Below are 13,553 nucleotides of genomic sequence, written 5' to 3'. Positions count from 1 at the left end.
TTCATGAGTTTCTTGGCAGTTTTACTGCTGAGTCTACTTTTCTGTTTCTCTGAAGATACTCTGGTGAAGATGTTATGTGATCAAAATCTCAGGCCTTATTGAACTTCCAGAGCTGTCCTGAAACAAACTGTGGTCCATTATTGGAACACACAATATTTGGTATCTTATACCGCACAAAGTGTGTTTTTATCTTCCACATGAATGTTCTGGATCCTGTGTCTGGTAAACAGTCTGTCTCTCAGAAACTGGAAAAACAGTTTATGATGATCATGTATCCTTTGTCTCCAAAGGTAAATAAAACACACCCACCTTTGCACATGGTTTTTTTGGAACTTTGCATTGCCACAGTCTCTCTTTCGGTTGATGGTCTTTTCAAGATCTGCATACATCACACTTTCCCACAAATGTCTTTAATTGCGCATTCAGTATGTATTCAGTATATAGTCTCTCTGGCTTGCCTTAAGTGGCCTTCAATTCCCAGATATGACAAATGAACTTTGTGCATAATCTCATTCCTAAAAGCTGTTTGTTTGCATAACTGCGCTTTCTCCCTGAAATATGGTGACAATCTGTGCATACAACTCATCTGTTATCTGAAAAAAATGTTCTCTTTTTGGGTACTTGGTGTTTTGTCACTAGCCATTCTTCTGGATCATGAATTTCAATGTCAACAGCATTCTGTCTTGTTTTGTACCTCTCTCTTTCTTTCTCAGTCTTTCTTCTGAGATAGGTAAGTATTGTAACATGTTTATTCTCTCCACCTTGGCTTCTACAGAGCCCTCTTAGTTGGGTTCTGGCAGATATGCATGGGTCAAGGTATCTGCCAACACCAAGTCTCTACCTGGGCAATACTTGATTTGTATGTCATACTTCTGCAGATACATCATCAACCACTGTAAGCACTTTGTTGCACCAAGTAATGGACTTCTCCAAATGCTTTTAAGAGATTTATGGTCAGATTGTATGTCCATGGTGTAAGTATATTGGTGAAATAGTCCCATTTCAAGGCTATGAACAATGCTTTGTTTGCGTATGCAACAGGTTGTCTCCCTTACAACATGTCCCCCAAGCAATACCTTGCAACAGGTTGTCCCCACTTGCAGCTATTCCTATCTCGGTTTCATCATATTCCTGCATCTGGGGTTCCTCTGGGTTCTAATATTTCAGAATGGGAGCCTTCCCAAACATCTCTCTTACTTTCTTGAATGTTTGCTCATGTTGGTCCATCCACTCCCATAAGTCATCTCAAAGTGCCAACTCTCTCAGGATCCTGCAGCTCTCAGACAGATGGCTGCAAAACTTAGCTACTAAATAACTGACCATTCACAGGAATCTCTGAACTCCTTTAACATTACTGAATCTTGGCATTTCTTATAATGCCTCACTTTCTCTGGGTCTACTTTCAGGACTTTGGAAGTCAACAAATGTCCAAGGTATGGCATCTCAGTTACTCTCAACCTGAGCTTGTCTAAGTTCAATTTAATATTTTTTTCTCAGCATCTCTGTAAAAATTGTAATAATTTGTAGTCATGATCTCATAATACTTATTTTGGACTGTCACCTTCTCTCGCTATCAGCACATCATCAGTTATTGTTCTGATTCTTGTCAGGCCCTCCAATGTGTGGGTCAATCTGCTCTGGAATACCTTTGGTGCTGGAGTGATTCCCACTGGCATCCTTAACCATAAGTTGCAAAGATTGTCAAGTAACTGGATTCTTCATTCAGTTCAATGTGTCAGAATCCATTTTTTACATTGCATATTGTAAAAAGTCTCACTTTACACAGATCTGGTGATAAGTCTTCAATTGTAGGTAGAAGGAAATGGTTCTGTTTCAAAGCTTTGGGTCTATGCATATTCTCAATTTTCCAGATGACTTTTCTTACTGCTCCAAGACTGCTTATCCAATCTATGCTATTCTCTATAGGCTGTACAATTCCACAGTTCTGTAGGCGTCACAGTTCCTCTTTCAGTGGTCGTAGTACTATAATGGGTACTTTTCTTTTTGGCAATTTAACTGGCTTCATACTAGTGTCACTCTCTATTGGACAAACACCATCTAGGCATCTGTCTCCAGGAAACACATCTCTACACACCCTCTGTATCATCTTCTGGGCCCAGGTAATACCATCATAGATAGCTTTAGTCATTTTGCTAATCACTTTCATTATGTTCTGGAACTGTACTTTTATGAGGTTCGTGGCTTAGGTGGACTTGCTGTGCAGAAGTGGTATTGCTATCTCACTATCTATTACTACAAAGTCCAGTCTGCATTTCTTTTTTGTTCCTTGGATTTCCTATTTTGATTTTACATTACCCCACAGCTTTCAGTGTGGTATGATTGTACATTGCTAGCTGCTATTCCCTAGCTCTATGTCAAAATGTTGTAAGAATCTGAAAATGTTACAAGTAGCTCATGACTGGGGGGTGGGGGTATTTAGGTATTTATCAGGAACCCCTTGATCAAATGACCCAGTGACTTACTGCCCTTTGATCTCATTCAGTTCAACTGTTCAGGAAACATGTTCACATTACCTTAACCACTTACTAGTCTTTTTTTCCTTCTTCTCTTTAATTGGGAAGCTATATCTGCCCCTGGCAGGCAAAGAACATGCACAATACATTCTCTGAAAACTCAATGGCAAGGCTCGAAATCCCAGTTCATGGGTGCAGTTCAGGTTCTGGGAGTGCAGTATGTTCCTTTGCTGTGACAACAGATTGTCTGGAAACCCTCTTGCTTCAACAGAGCCCTAGTCTTTTGTAAAGGCACATAACGTATTTCACTTTTAGGTGCATCACTTTGGCAACCACCCACCCAGAGTTACAAGCTTTCCTCTTAAGAACTTTTTCAGTATTGCTGCCCCAAAGAGGCAGTTGGTGCCATGCTCTAGCTGAGAGAAATCCTGAGCTTAGTTTGGGGAGGACTGATGTTTGCAAAAAATGTAAAATGCTGTGGTACTTTTTTTTTTTTTTTGGGGGGGGGGGGAGAAGGGAAGGGGCTGTATTGTTCAAATGATCCCAAAATTGAAGCACTAACACTATGCAGAAACCCATGAGACAGCAAATTTCAAGACAATTCGAGTAAGAATATAGATTTTGGAGCACTTAGAATAGCCCACCTTTAAACAGAAAGCAAGCATCAGCCTTAACTATAGCGAAGCAGGTGGTCTGCTATAATGAACATCTTATAGCTTTGTTTGCACAATGTGCTTTTTCAATATTCTAATTTTGTAAATGCAATGACACTCACCCTTCCTAATTCTTTATCTTCAAGGGCTAGGACCCCAGTGCTTTCTGTAAAGAGTTTTACTTTGACAACAGGCCGAGGGTGAGTAGTGGTGAAGTCCCCTTGAGTTCCCCATCTGTAATAAATAAAGTAACAATTTAGGTTTTATTTTTTAAATCTTTAAGGCAATAGCTTCGTAATGTTTTGTAGAATACATGCAACTTTACTCCTTAGGCCTAATTTTTAAACAGTAGAACTGTATATTTAGCCAAAAAACATTTTGTACATCTGCAGCTGTACTTGGCTACAGAGACTAGACATCTGCATCTGAAAATTGGGCTTCCTTTGTGATGGAACATGGTTTTCGTATATGATTTTGTAATTAAAATCACAATTTGACAGATGGCATAATCAAAGCATTGCAACAATAGATTACTGGGAGAATGCAGCATCAAGCTTGTGGACAGATTTATGTATAACAAAGCAGAAGATCACATTTATTCTTCTATTGAAATATACTGAAATTATTAGGTTTAATATAATCTCTTGGGTGTGCAAAAATTAAATTGATTTCTCAAGAGAGTCACCCAATTGTACAGTTGGGTCCTGATCCTACAAAGACTCATACATGGGCTTAACTTTGAAACTATTTGTTTGCTTAAACTTAGGAACTGAGTATTTGTGTAACCCAGGTGGTTTATAGGGCAGCATTTGACTTTGTTTCTCCAGGGAAGAGGGAGAGAAACAGTGGGGAGGAGGAGTGGATCTTAGCTGGATACTCTGTGTGTTTGCATACCTGCAGAGACAACAACAGGGCAATCACTTAGAAGGACGCAGAAACTTCCAGAACAGAGTGTGGCAGGTACTAGATATGCTCAGTAGCTGTTTCTGAGGCTGTACATAAAGTTTTCACTTTGGGCAACCCATTTGGCAGGTCACATTCTAGTCACCCTCTGAGAGTGGATCCAATCAGAGAACAAGGGTTGAGGGTAAGGTTATAAATGCCAGAGTTAAAGAGAGCCCTGACTGACACAGGACCAAGGGATGTGTCTGCTGTGAGGGCTGGGTCCCAATCCCTCTACCACTCAGGATACAGTGCAGCACTATTTCAGCTTTACTTACTAGGGATGCCTTCTATTAGGATAGTGTTTGGACCACTGTGGTTGCGTTTTGTGGATCTAGAAGGAGAGCTTGGGAGATGCAGGGAGCATTTACTCCTCCAAAGGCCAACAGAGCCTGGGGAACTTACACTGAACTATCAGCTAACTGCTCTAAACTGGGACTCTGTCTCTGTGAAAGAGAGAGAGAATGGAGCAGCACTTAGCGAGATGAGGGTTTCTGACTAAGCTGACTTATGGGGAGAAGACAGTGCCCTATAGAGTGAGCACCTTATAGAGATCCAGGGGAATCTCTGTGCCCCTTTGGGTACATACTACAGATTTCTGTTTCACCAGCAACTGAGGGTATTTTTACACTGCAATATAAACCCAAGCTCAGACTCAGGCTCAAGCCCATGCCCACCTTCTGTCTACCCACAATTCTATCTGATTCAGGCCCAGGACCCCGAGGGTAGAGGGTTCAAAGCCCAAATGCCGTGGGGGTTTGGGCCTGAACTCCATTGTTTTGCAGTGTGGATGCAGCTCAGGCCTGGGCCCTCCAGATTCGGCTCCTGAGAATCTGCCAATTCAATCCCACAATCCCATGGGACAGTGTCCTCTGTCCTTTCTATCCCAAGACTGGTCAATCGACCCCCAGGAAACTGAAGTAACTCTCTGGTTCTGGTACAGCTGCTCAGCATTTAACCCTTTCCTTTTGTTCAGGACACAGAGCTGCAAACACAGTGAACCTCCTCCTGCATTTGCAATGGCCACAGACATGAAGAAGTCCTTTGCAAGTATGCTGCAGGCAGACACTGGTGAATCTCTGGCGTGAGGTGAGCAAACAGTTTGATTTTAGCAAGAGTTTCAGGAATGACCACGCATACCAGCTCTCAGCAAAGAAGCGTGCAGTGTTGGGGATTCACTGGATCAGTGACAAGTGTAGGGAGCAGATTAAGCAGTTCAAGACAGACTACCAGAAAGCCAGAGATGAAAACCACTCCTCTAGGAACTCCATATCATCCTTCCCATTTTACAAGGAGTTTGACTAGGTTCTGGGTACTGTGCCAAGCAGAGCGGAATGAATGTTTTGTGGGCCCCCTCTCCACCCACCCCAAGACCACCCCCAATTTGTTCCTGAGACCCCACCCCAATTCGACCTCTTCCCCGCAAGACCCCACCTGCCGCTTGAATGGGGGGAAGAGGGCAGAGAGGAGCGAGCAGGGCCTTAGGGGGGTGAGGGAGGGAAGAGGCCAAGTGGAGGCAGGGCCTCAGGGCAGAGTGTGGTGGAGCAGGGAGCGAGGCCACCATCTGGGCACCAGGACCCATTCTGAGTATGGACCCGGCCCTACAGGACCATTGGTGCCATTGTAAAACCAGTACTAGCACCGAGCCAAGATGGCAAACTTCTAATCCCTGAATCCAGTACAGCACTGGAGGGGAGCCAGCAAGTCCCAGATCAGGCTGATGAAGTGACTCTTTCTCACACTGGTCCCCAAGGAAGCTTTGCCCCTGGAGAAGCTGCAGCACATTTTGGGACCCTGCTTGGAGTCCCTGCTTGATTTGTTGAGGTTTTTGTAACAGGAAATCATGCCTCATCAATCTACTAGAATTCTTTGAGGGGGTCAACAAGCATGTGGACAAGCAGGATCCAATGTATATAGTGTACTTAGATTTTCAGAAACTCTCTGACAAGGTCCCTCACCAAAGGCTCTTAAGCAAAGTAAGCTGTCATGGGATAAGAGGGAAGGTTCTCGCATGGATCAGTAACTGGTTAAAAGATAGAAAATAAAGGATAGGAATAAATGGTCAGTTTTCAGAATGGAGAGAGGTACGTAGTGGTGTCCCCCAGAGGTCTGTACTCGGACCAGAACGCATAGACTCAGACTTTAAGGTCAGAAGGGACCATTATGATCATCTAGTCTGACCTCCTGCACAATGCAGGCCACAGAATCTCACCCATCCACTTCTATAACAAACCCCTAACCTATGTCTGAGTTATTGAAGTCCTCAAATTGTGGTTTGAAGACCTCAAGTTGCAGAGAATTCTCCACGCAAGTGACCCGGGCCCCATGCTGCAGAGGAAGGCGAAAAACCTCCAGGGCCTCTGCCAATCTGCCCTGGAGGAAAATTCCTTCCTGATCCCAAATATGGAGATCAGTTAAACCCTGAGCATGTGGAGAAGACTCACCAGCCAGCACCTAGGAAAGAATTCTCTGTAGTAACTCAGATCCTATCCCATCCAACATCCCATCACAGACCACTGGGCATACTTACCTGCTGATAATCAAAGATCAATTGCCAAAATTAGGCTATCCCATCATACCATCCCCTCCATAAACTTATCAAGCTTAGTCTTAAAGCCAGATATGTCTTTTGCCCCTGCAACATATTCATAAATTATCTGAAAAAGGGGTAAACAGTGAGGTGGCAAAATTTGCAGATGATACAAAACTATGCAATTTAGTTAAGTCCAAAGCAGACTATGAAGAGTTACAAAGGGGTATGACAAAACTGAGTGACTGGGCAACAAAATGGCAAATAAAATTCAATGCTGATAAATGCAAAGTAATGCACACTGGAAAAATATAATCCCAACTATGCATATAAAATGATGGGATCTAAATTAGCTGTTAGCACTCAAGAAAGAGATCTTGGAGTCATTATGGATAGTTCTCTGAAAACACCACTCAATGAACAGTGGCAGTCAGAAAAGCTAACAGAATGTTGGGAATCATTAAGAAAGGGATAGATAATAAGACAGAAAATATCACATTGCCTCCATGATACACTGACATCTTGAATACTGCATGCAGATGTGGTCGCCCCATCTCAAAAAAGATATATTGGAATTGGAAGAGGTTCAGAAAAGGGCAACAAAAATGATTTAGGGGTGTGGAACTGCTTCTGTATGAGGAAAGATTAAAAAGACTGGGACTTTTCAGTTTGGAAAATAGACAACTAAGGGAGAATATAACAGTGGGTCTATAAAATCATGACTGGTGTGGAGATAGTAAATAAGGCAGTGTTATTTACTCTTCTCATAACAAAAGAACTAGAGGTCAACAAATGAAATAAATAGGAGGCAGGCTGAAATCAAAGAAAAGGAAGTATTTCTTTACACAATGCACAGTCAACCTGTGGCACTCTTTGCCAGACGATGTTGTGACAGCCAAGACTATAACAGGATTCAAAAAAGAATTAGATAAATTCATGGAGGATAGGTCCATCAATGGCTATTAGCTAGTATGGGCAGGGACGGTGTCCCTAGCACTGTTTGCCAGAAGCTGAGAACTCGCGATAGAGGATGGATCATCTGGTGATTACCTGTTCTGTTCATTCTCTCTGAGGCACCTGGCATTGGTCACTGTCAGAACACAGGATACTGGGCTAGATGGATCTTCGGTCTGACTCAAATATAGTTGTTCTTATGTTCTGTCGTAGCTTCTCATCAGCCCAGGCTCCAAAGGGAGCAGTAGCTCTCTGTTCCAGTTCCCTTCCCACAATATGGACACTGCCACTCCCCTGCACCCTCTGACCCAGGAAGCTAAGTCCAATTCCAGAGAGCATCTACCACTGCATTATGGGATCTGCAGTCCTTCAAAGGCAGCATAACAGTACACAGAGGTCTGTCTAATCTGAACCTGATAGGGTTCAGAGGCTCCTCAAATAGGAGACTTCAAAAAAGTAAAGTTTTTTATTTTAATAAGAAGTTTTATTGCTATCATTGCATCACATCATATAATGTGTGTTTCAAATAATAAAGGTAAATACATGCTATGGAAAAACTGGAAAGATGTATGCAAACATCATTTCTCAGTAGTTACCTATATATATCTCATACTGTACATCCACAGTTCTTACCACTCTCACCCCATCCCATTTCATAAGTGGGCGTGTTATTAATTCATAAGCACAAATCATGGCAATCAACTCTTCACCCCGCAGTTCATAAGCAGTCCTTTCATCTACAAGTACAATGCATGTAATTAACAATCCCCCTCAAAAAAATTTTTCCTAGGCAGTCATATCATTCATTCTTTCGTTCTTAAGTACATTGTAACTTCCCTCAGTTTTCACAAGTGGTTCATGTTGATTCATTCATTCATTCATAAGTACAATGCCTGGCAATCACTCTCCCCACCCAACCATTTCATTGTATGATGTGACAGTACTTCATGTTCTGTAAAAATTGCACAAGCACATTCATAAACATACTATTCTGCCTCTTTCACTGGCCCATGCAAGTCCACAATGTGGGAATACAAGGCATCCCTGACTTCTATTGTCTGGGTGCAGCCAGCTTCATCTGTGGTAGGTGCTCTTTCAGGCTGAGGGTACAGATTGCGAAGAGCACAGCAAGCTACAGTGATGTGGACAGCATTGATGACACTGGCATCCAGATGGGTTTCTACAGATCTCCAATGCGGTTTCAATCTGTCAAAAGCATATTCAGCAATTATTTTGCACCTGCTGAGAGTGTAATTAAAGCTTCTTTTGCCAGGTCCTATGAAATCAAGATATAGTTTCATAAGCAAAGGCAAAATGGTTTCATAAGCAGTGTCCCCAATGAGAACAATAGAGACAGTCACTCCATTTATGACAATGTCATTTGATGGTAACAGCATCCCAGTCTGTCCATGAATGTAGACACTCGATCAGCAGAAAACCTGGCTTCATGTATTTTTCCAGTGCAGCCTATACCGGCATCATAAATAAGCCTCTGTGGTCCACAAGGGCCTGCATAATAATGGAGTAATATCATTTGCGGTTTATGTACTCGTGGTCCTCGAGGATGAGCAAATATGGGTACATGAGCCCAAACGCAGTTTGGATAATCAGTTCTCTCAAAACCAGTGACTACTTCAGATATATCGTTCACGCCCACCATCCTTGGGTAAATCACACACCTGATGGCCTCTGAAACCTCCATGACCACTTTACTCACTGTTGACTATTGAATGCCAAACTGGTTAGCAACAAACCTGTAGCAGTCAGGGATAGCCAGCTTCTAGACAGTTATAGCAACCTGTTTGTGGATAGGTATGGCTTCCCTCATGCACATGTCATGACAAGCTGCTCACGAGGCTCCAGAAATGTAGCTTTCTTCATGCAAAAGTTCTGCTGGTCAACCAAGGTCTGCAGGACAATGCGATCCCACCAGTCTGTGCTTGTGGCCCTGCTGCAGAAGTGCTGATCTAGGCAGAGAACATAAGTGGCTACACCGAGCTGCGAGCATCAGCAACCAATTCTATTCATCCATGTCTGTATTGCCCTCCTCCTCCATCAGGTGCCTTCAGTAGCTCAGAAACCTCCACTGGAATGTCCCCCAGCATCTAATGGATGCTCTTCCTGTTTGCTGAAACAGGAATGAAAATGCAAGGAAAAGAAGCTCTTAAAATAGAGACTCTTCCATGTTGCTGGCTCTGATTATTAGAAGCATACAGACCTAAAACATAGCTTGGCAGGATGTGTTGCAGGCTGCCACAACTTCTTGTAACATTCAGGGCAGACTATCAAGTTTCCCCACACTGTCCAGGAAGCAGGGGCTAAAGTATCCCCAGCTGTGGAGGGAGCTAGGAAGATTGAGATATGGCAGGAAATGGAGATTTGATGGGTCTGCTTATTGTAGCGTGGACACCTTAGCCATGTGTTGGGGTCTGGGTCCAGAAATTCTTAATCTCTGGTCAATATGCAATGTGGATGCTCAGGTCCTGGGCTTGCAAACCCAGAGTCTACTGGCTCAAGTCTCAATAAATGTGGGCTTACGCTGCAGTGTAGCATACACTGAGAGGACCTGTCAACTATTAACCCAAGGGTTGGAATGCTGCTAGCTGTGGAGATCCCCAGACTGTTTGTTTGCTGACAGGGTTCTGAAGGGCTGAGATGTGCAATTTCTTAAGATCTGAAAAGTCCAGGGGACACACACCAACATATACTATAAAGCAGGGGTCAGAAACCTATGGCATGTGTGCCAAAGGTGGCATGCAAGCTGATTTTCAGTGGCACTCTGCTGCCAGCCTGGGGTCCCGGCCAGCGGCCCCACTCAGTCTGCTGCCGGCCTGGGGTTCTATCCGCTGGCCCCGTAAATGTAAAATGTATTACTGGCATGCAAAACCTTAAATTACGGTGAATAAATGAAGACTTGGCACACCACTTCTGAAAGGTTGCTGACCCTTGCTATAAAAAGACTGAGAAGTCATCTCTGAGAGAAGATCAGAGGAGAATGTATTTTGATATTGGTTTGCTAAAGCATGGAAAATGTTATGTGGAAACTTTATGTTTGAATATTTGTAATAAACAAAAAAGGGGGAAGTCTATACAAGGAACACCAATACATTTGTTGTCTGATAGGTTTGTTTAAAAGACGCTCATATTATTCCAAATACTATTTACATGGTTTTATATGATATATAAAGGTACAATTATGTCATGGAGGGCATGGATTCTGTGACTTTCCAGGACCTCCATGACAACTTCTGCAATGGCAGGGCTAGATCAGCTGCCAGTTCCCCCCGCCAGGGTATTTTTAGTAAAAGTTAGCAACAGGTTGTGGGCTTCCGTGAATTCTTAGTTATGGTCCTCGACCTGTCCCTGACTTTTACTAAAAACACCTGTGACAGAATTTTAACCTTAACTATTTATACAGTGTTTTGTGCGCATTAAATGTTTGCTTTAGTAATAAAGTGTATAGCACTTTCTTTGAAAATTGACTGAGAATTCTTAACATCAATTTATCAAGATTTTAAAGACAACTCCTCTGAGGTTTAACTCTGTGTAATGCTTTCTGAAAAGAGAGAACTCAGACCAGTGCTTCAGCAAAGAATAAAGCTGAGGTGAAAGAAGAAGGGGAGCATATAATTATAGACAAGATTGCCTGACCATCCCCCTGTCCATTACATTTGAAGGACTAAGGCCTTAATTTACGTTGTTGGAGGAGGAAGCACAGGTGAACAGTTATGTTTCAAGAAGCACCATAAATTAATGTAGAAGTAGAGAAAATGTTAAACTTAAATATGCCTGGAAATAAAAATTGTTACTTACAATAGAGACTGTAGTTCTGTGAGATAATTGCTCTCATATGGATTCACACTCTTAGAAAAAGCACATGTATGGAAATAAACTCACTAGCTTCTAGTCAACAATGTCTGTTGGAGGCACTTGGCTCCCCTACTCTGGGCTCCAAAGGTAAAGCAAGTACATGGCTTACAAATTAGATTGTAGCTTCTTCAGAACAGGGACTGTGTTCTCCTATGTGTTTTTACTGCACATAGCACAATGGGGCACCGATCTTGACTAATACAAATAATACATTTTAATAAATAAGTGGCCCAGACTCCCTTCAGTTCTTCCCACTAACTTCTTCATTTTCAGCTAATTGTTAGCCTGAGACTCTCAAAAAGTGGGGAAGATGGACCGGAAGCGTGAATCCATATGGGCAATCAATCATCTCAGAGGATGACATTTACCACGGAAGTAACATTTTTTCTCCTTCGAAAATGTGTCACATGGATCCCAACTTTTGAAGATTAAAAAGCAGTAGTGACCCCCCTGGAGATGGATCTCTGGCATATTATTTGAAAAGTGATTTGAAGAACTCCCACTGCTGAACTGGGCTTCAGACCTAGGGGCCAAATTCAGAAAACAATGTGAGATGGTGAATATAGAGCTGCAAGCTTTCATGATATAGATATTACGATGACACACTCTGGAGTCTGGTTTAGAACTAGAAAGAGGAGTGCCTCAGAGACTAGTTCTACAGGTGGCCGAATGCATCCCAGATGGCAACAGTCAGGTCCACAAACCTATAAAATGATTCCCTTTGGACAATTTGTTGATATGGACTGAACCACGGTCTTATCCTCATCTGCACGAAAGGCTTTGTCTACACTAGATTTATTTGGGAAATCTCCCATGGTTAGACAACACTGTAGTGAAACACTGCTGGTCCTGTCTACATTAGATGGGCACTCTTCTGTTGCTACCATCGTTCTATAGTAAGCAAGCCCTTAGCTGAATTGAGTTGCTGAGTAGTCATTAAGGCTGCTAATCATAATTTGGGCTTTAGAAGTTTGCTAGGACATTATCTTTCCCTAGTACATGAACTGGGATGATTTGATGGCAAATGCTCCACTCTCAGAACAAGACAGCTTCTTGGCATGGCTATCTCAATCAGGATCCTCCTAAGAGATTGCTGTAATCTGTTGCCATGATGACATTCGTCAAAACTTGGGCAACTCTGGAACTGATCAGAGGGAGGAAAGACCAGAAGCACATGAATGTGGCACCTTGTTTCTGCAGAATGCACAAGCCTTGGACAGTGTGAGGGTAGTTTAGGTGAGCACGCCTTCTCCCCCTCTACCTTCAGTAGAAAGATGAGGAGGGAATTCTCTGATTGGCATGTTTCTCCTTTCATACCACAGCTCAGTCCTGAATGGCTAAGTTGTCCAAGATGCTAAGATGGGAACGATATACATAATCAGCCCTGCACAGGCTAGGACATAACCCAGTAAATGGTGCCACAGAAGTACAAAGCCATGAGATTTAACAGCCACAAAAATAATTACACAATTCCTCTGAGGCTCGGCTCTCAGAGCATATTGTCTTCCGAATGGTATGAGACTTGTCTGCTGGGCAGAAAACTGCTCAAGATAATTCCAACATTTTCTGCCAAGAAAAAATGACTATATGAAGCCCCAACACCTAAAATTCTATTCTACTCTATTCAGATTTTTCTATCACATCCATCCTTAGAGTACCTAAGCACCGTGGACAGCATTTATACATTCTTCACAGCAGAGGACACTCCTTGAAATGACTGAACTCTCGTCAGCCAATCATCTACATACAAGTAGACACAAATGTACAAGTAATACATTGGCATTTTATGAAAAACATCAGCACTACAGAAAAACACAAAGGTAAGACAGTGTTTGAAATGCTCTTACATAGAAAAGAAGATATTTCCAGTGAGACAGATAGTGACATGAAAATAGGGGTGAGAAAGGCCAATGTCATCTTTTGATGGCATAGTCCAAATATTCTAACCCATGGCCCACCCATATGTTGTTGAGAATCTTCTCTGCTTCATGGGGCTCTAGGCAACAAGACTGATGAGTTGATTGAGAATCTGCAACCAGTCTGTCTTGTAGCTATGTACCCCTTCCCTTCCCCATCCATACTTCTCTTTGGGAATTCCTACAATGAGAAATACTCAGGGACACCCATCTT

General features: G+C 42.6%; 1 protein-coding gene across 14 annotated transcripts in view; it reads right to left on the bottom strand.

Moving 5' to 3' along the window:
- The window catches only part of CADPS2 (calcium dependent secretion activator 2), a 591,588-nt gene that overhangs the window by 299,544 nt on the left and 278,491 nt on the right, over positions 1-13,553 (bottom strand). For all 14 annotated transcript variants that reach the window (XM_050936075.1, XM_050936080.1, XM_050936079.1 and 11 more), the window contains one exon: positions 3,250-3,361. In XM_050936075.1, coding sequence (XP_050792032.1) covers positions 3,250-3,361 — 112 coding nt within the window. The remainder of the gene's footprint in view (positions 1-3,249; positions 3,362-13,553) is intronic.

Source organism: Gopherus flavomarginatus, chromosome 1 (genome assembly GCF_025201925.1).
Source record: "Gopherus flavomarginatus isolate rGopFla2 chromosome 1, rGopFla2.mat.asm, whole genome shotgun sequence".
NCBI classification, from domain to species: Eukaryota; Metazoa; Chordata; order Testudines; family Testudinidae; genus Gopherus; species Gopherus flavomarginatus.
This window is presented reverse-complemented; position numbering and strand designations above follow the sequence as displayed.